Source organism: Colobus angolensis, unplaced genomic scaffold, assembly GCF_000951035.1.
Source record: "Colobus angolensis palliatus isolate OR3802 unplaced genomic scaffold, Cang.pa_1.0 Scaffold162, whole genome shotgun sequence".
Classification (NCBI taxonomy): Eukaryota; Metazoa; Chordata; class Mammalia; order Primates; family Cercopithecidae; genus Colobus; species Colobus angolensis.
In genome coordinates this window covers 5,683,056-5,688,623 of record NW_012114733.1, presented here as the reverse complement: position 1 = coordinate 5,688,623, position 5,568 = coordinate 5,683,056, and the positions used below count along the sequence as shown (strand labels likewise).

Below are 5,568 nucleotides of genomic sequence, written 5' to 3'. Positions count from 1 at the left end.
GGAGGCAGAAGTTGCACTGAGCCGAGATCGTGCCACTGCACTCCAGCATGGGCAACAGAGCAAGTGAGACTCCATATCAAAAAAAAAAAAAAAAAAGTTGATTTTGGTGATGTCTGCACAACTCTGTGAATATACAAAAAGTCCACTGAGTTTTATACTTTAAATGGATACATTATATGGTACATTAATTATATCTCAATAAAGCTATCAGAAAAAAATGAAATGGGGTACCCCATATGCAAAGCAATATTGTTAAAGGCATAAAACAGTATATACAGCACGCTATAATCTTTTTAAAAAACATATACACAAAGAGAAGCATAGGTAAATATTTGGTTGTATAAGCATAAAATATCTTGGAAGAATCTTTTCATGAAATATCCTTTTATATTTTTGGAATTGCCTATTACAAATTGTTTTACCATTCAAAAAAAAAAAAAATCCACCCTGCCATGAGTATCATCCTAATTATGCATGCCTATGTGCCATAGGTATATATAATGTTTCGTTAGACGTATAGAATCCAGGGACTGACAGAAGTCTTGAAGATTATCTACTACATTCATCTGCCCCAGCATATAGATGAGAATAAAGGAGATTCATAAGGGTTGGCTGTCTAGTCTAGGGTTATGTCTCCTTTTTTTTAGAGACAGGGTCTCACTCTGTCACTGTGAGTACTGTGGTGCCATCACAGCCCACTGCAGCCTCGAACTCCTGGGTTCAAGCAATACTTTCACTTCAGCCTCTCAGAGAGCTGAGACTTAAGGCGCGTGCCATCACATCCAGCTAATGTTTTTATTTTTTGTAGAGACGGGTTCTCACCATGTTACCCAGGCTAATCTCAATCTCCTGGGCTCAAATGACCCTCCTGCCTCGGCCTCCCAAAGTGCTGAGATTACAGGCATGAGGCACCACACCTAGCCAGGGTTACATCTCTGAGAAGCACTATGCTACTGTGCAGTTTCTCAGACTGAGCAATCACATGTCAACCTCATGATTTCTACCATAGCTGAACTACTATTCACTATATAGTTTTCTTTACTATAGAGTTCTTTACTAGTTTTCTTTAAAGTGACTTAGCTTTAAAAATTAATAGCTATAATTTTCATGAAATACAGCTTTGGTGTGCTAGATTTGTGTCTGTTTCAAATCTACTTTGAAATAAATAGATAAAAAGTTTTTGTCTATCTAAAATGTCTATCTCATGAATCTCATTGTCTAATTCACGTCTATCTCATGAATCTCAGTGTGGGAAATATTGCATAGAGAAAAGAGTATTTAATTAGCACATAAGGAAATCTACATTTTCACCCTCATCCCCCAATAAACACTGTTTACTATCAAGCAGGTTCTTCTCCTGAACTCAGTCTCTTCATCTTTAAGAGAGGCCTAACTTTGGGAGGCCGAGGTGGGTGGATCACCTGAGGTCAGGAGTTCGAGACCAGCCTGCCAACACAGCAAAACTCCGTCTCCACTGAAAATACAAATATTAGCCAGCCACGGTGGTGCAAGCCTGTAGTCCCAGCTACTTGAGTTGGGAGGCTGAAGCAGGAGAATCGCTTGAACCCAGGAATCGGAGGTTGCAGTAAGCCGAGATTGTGCTACTGCACTCCAGCCTGGACAACAGAGTGAGACTCTGTCTCAAAAAAATAAAACAAAATAAAAGAGAGAACTGGACTAAATGTCTTAAGGTCAAATTCAAGTTCCCTGACTCCAGGTTTCAGTGACGATCTACATTCCAGCTTTGCTACTGTCAATGAGTTGCCTAATGTTTCCAGTGTCCTTATCATATCTCCTGGAATGATTTTAAACCTTAGCTATAAAATACAGCCATGGGCTATAAAATATAGCACCCTCATAAAACAATGACTGGAAAATAAATTGGAACAACCCTTCTGTTGTATTATTTGATAGTACCATATTTGTAGAAATTCCATACTAGGAATTTATTTGAAGGAAATAAGCAAAGATGTGCCAAATGTTTATGTACAGAGATCATCATAACAATATTTACTATAATAAACAATGGTTAACAACATACATGTCCAATAAAAATGTTTAATAACAATACAACTTTGGTCGGGCGCAGTGACTCATGCCTGTAATCCCAGTACTTTGTGAGGCCAAGGTGGGCGGATCACGAGGTCAGGAAATCGAGACCATCCTGGCTAACATGGTGAAACCCTGTCTCTACTAAAAATACAAAAAAATTAGCCGGGCATGGTGGCGGGTGCCTGTAGTTCCAGCTACTCGGGAGGCTGAGGCAGGAGAACAGCATGAACCCGGGAGGTAGTGCTTGCAGTGAGCCGAGATCGCACCACTGTACTCCAGCCTGGGAGACAGAGCGAGACTCCGTCTCAAAAAATAATAAATAAATAAATAAATAAAACTATACATCTTTGATAAAATTAAACATCTTTTTTTTTTGAGATGGAGTTCCACTCTTTTCACCTAGGCTGGAGTGCAAGGGTACCATCTCGGCTCACTGCAACCTGTGCCTCCCAGATTCAAGTGATTCTCCTGCCTCAGCCTCCCAAGTAGCTGGGATTACAAGTGCGTGCCACCATGCCTGGCTAATTTTTGTATTTTTAGTAGAGACAGGGTTTTGCCATGTTGGTCAGGCTGGTCTCAAACCTCTGGTGATTCACCCACCTCAGCCTTCCAAAGTGCTGGGATTACAGGCTTGAGCCACCCCGCCCAGCTTAAACATCGTTTTTAAGACTGGTTAATGATGCATAAACATGCTCACTATAAATGAGAATTAAAAAGTAACCTATCATTTAGAATATGACAATTTGTTTTTAGAATATAACCATTTTGCAAATACAAATGCAACAGAAATAAAAAAGAAAAATAAAAAAAAGAATAAAAGAAATAATAAATAATAAAAGAAAATGCACCCAAGGGTTAATTATAATCATCTCTGTATGGCAAGGCAGAATTATAAAGGATCTTAATTTACCTTTTTTATATCTGCATGAAATAGATATAGTTTCCTTCTGTCACCCAACTTGGAGTGCAGTGGCACAATCTTGGCTCACTACAACCTCTGCATCCCAGGCTCAAGTGATTCTCCCACCTCAGCCTCCTGAGTAGCTGGAACACAGGCGCGAGCCACCATGCCCAGCTAATTTCTTGTATTTTTGGTAGAGACGGGGGTTTCGCCATGTTGCCTAGGCTGGTCTTGAATTCCTGACCTCAAGTGATCTGCCCGCCTCAGTCCCCAAAGTGCTGGGATTAAAGGCATGAGTCACCATGCCAGGCCTACTCTCTTAGACTTTGGTTAACCTGACCCCAACCAGTATCAGTATCTGGGATTGTTTAATGTTCCCTAACTACTTCAATATGTTGCATTAACAACATTTAGCAAGCAAGTCAAACAACCTTTTTTCTTTCTTTCTTTCTTTTTGAGATGGGGTCTTGCTCAGACTGGAGTGCAGTGTTGCAATCTCGGCTCACAGCAACCTCCGCCTCCCAGGTTCAAGCGATTCTCCCACCTCAGCCTCCCGAGTAGCTAGGACCACAGGCGCCTGCCAGGGCGCCCTGCTAATTGTTTTTGAATTTTTTATAGAGACGGAGTTTCATCATGTTGCCCAGGCTGGTCTAGAACTGCTGAGCTCTAGTGACCTCGTGATCCGCCCACCTCAGCCTCCCAAAGTGCTGGGATTACAGGTGTGAACTGGTTACATAAATCATACTAGATTCTGAAAATACATACCTACAAAAACAGAATGAAATGGATGTATCTGTTTTCATGTGAAATACATCCCAGACATGAAGTGAAACCACACTGATGCAGAGTATATATACATAGTATGATCACATATTACATACAAGAAAAGACACACCTTGGCCGGGAGCGGGGGCTCATGCCTGTAATCCCAACACTTTGGGAGGCCGAGGTGGGTGGATCACGAGGTCAGGAGATCGAGACCATCCTGGCTAACACGATGAAACACTTTGGGAGGCCGAGGTGGGTGGATCACGAGGTCAGGAGATGGAGACCAGCCTGGCTAACACAGTGAAACCCTCTCTCTACCAAAAATACAAAATTTAGCCCGGCGTGGTGGCATGCATCTGTAGTCCCAGCTACCAGTGAGGCTGAGACAGGAGAATTGCTTGAACCCAGGAGGCAGTTGCAGTGAGCCGAGAGCACGCCACTGCACTCCAGCCTGGGCGACAGAGCAAGACTCCGTCTCAAAAACAAACAAACCAAAGAAAAGAAAAGAAAAGGCCGGGCGCGGTGGCTCAAGCCTGTAATCCCAGCACTTTGGGAGGCCGAGACGGGTGGATCACGAGGCAGTTGTAGTGAGCCGAGAGCACGCCACTGCACTCCAGCCTGGGCGACAGAGCAAGACTCCGTCTCAAAAACAAACAAACCAAAGAAAAGAAAAGAAAAGATAAGATACACGTATCTGTGCTTATAAAGTAAACCTTTCTAGAAGGAAACTGTTTCCCCCCCCCCCCCCCCAAGAATGGGACTGAGGTAGGGAACGAAGGAGGGCGTTGTTTTTTATGCTATACACGTCTATCCTGTTTCTTATCCTTACAAAAAAAAAAAAAAAAAAAGAAACAAAAAGGCCTTGTGTAGGCATTATTTCTATATAGTAAATGGGTTTCAAAATGAGTTTCAAAACAGGTTCTATTTTGAAAAGTAAGGTCAACATTTTTTGAGAAAAAAACTCCCGCTATTGGCTTTTCAAAAACAACCTTCTTAAGAGAGAATTTACATACCACAAATACACCCATTGTATAGTGTAGATTGTTAACTGGCTTTCGTGCTGAGCTGTAAGAATTCATTTGGCATGAGAAACAAAATATTTTATGTAACCACGCATAAGAATAGCCTTCGTGTCTACGAAATCTAGGGATATCAAAATTTGAGATAATTTTATGACTGCAACAAGGGTAAATAATACTTGGCCTTCGGAATATGGGGGAAAGGTCAGAACTACAAGATCCCATAGAGCTTAACCACACCAAAAAAAAAAAAAAAGGAAAACAAGAAAGAAAGAAGAGAAGAGAACAAAACAAGCAAACTCCAGCAGGGCTAATGCCAGTCTTCTAAATGCACCAGCACGTTGAATAAGCTGCAGCTCAGCTCGATGGACCCCCAAGAGTGGTTGCCACTGGGAAGACTAGTGCCTCTGAAACAAAGCCCGGTGGTTTCCTTTCACCTCTGAACTTCGAGCTTGACCTAACTTTCCAGTACCTTCCCCCGCCCCACCCTCCCATAACCCGCCCGAAGCGGCCCACGGAGGCCAGAGGTTTCGGGGCGCAGTCGCTCAGCAGCCCGAGGTCTCTGTCCCGGACGGCGGGAGGGAAATGCCGCGCCCGCAGCCAGGGACCCGCGTGCCCAGCTTCGGCCCCCTGGCACGCAAAGTCCGACCTGGGTGACAGCGCACGGCCGGCCCTGGGCCCAGAGCTCCCACCTGTGCCCCGCAGCATGTTGTCCCGGAGCAGGTCCCCGCTGGAGAGGTGCTTCAGTTGGAAGTGTGTGGTGATGCGCGACGACACGGTGCCCTTGCCCGAGCCCGGGGCCCCCATGATCACCGCTCGCAGCAGCCG

The 5,568-nt window shown here is 43.8% G+C and overlaps 1 protein-coding gene across 4 annotated transcripts in view; it reads right to left on the bottom strand.

Annotated features, from left to right (window-relative positions):
• AK3 (adenylate kinase 3) overlaps positions 1-5,568 on the bottom strand; it is a 33,437-nt gene that overhangs the window by 26,778 nt on the left and 1,091 nt on the right. The window contains exon 1 of one of the 4 annotated variants that reach the window (XM_011937337.1): positions 5,433-5,568. The exons of 2 other annotated variants lie outside the window; for them this stretch is intronic. In XM_011937337.1, coding sequence (XP_011792727.1) covers positions 5,433-5,547 — 115 coding nt within the window. In that variant the 5' untranslated portion in view covers positions 5,548-5,568. The remainder of the gene's footprint in view (positions 1-5,432) is intronic. One more of the 4 variants, XM_011937338.1, reaches the window with a different exon arrangement.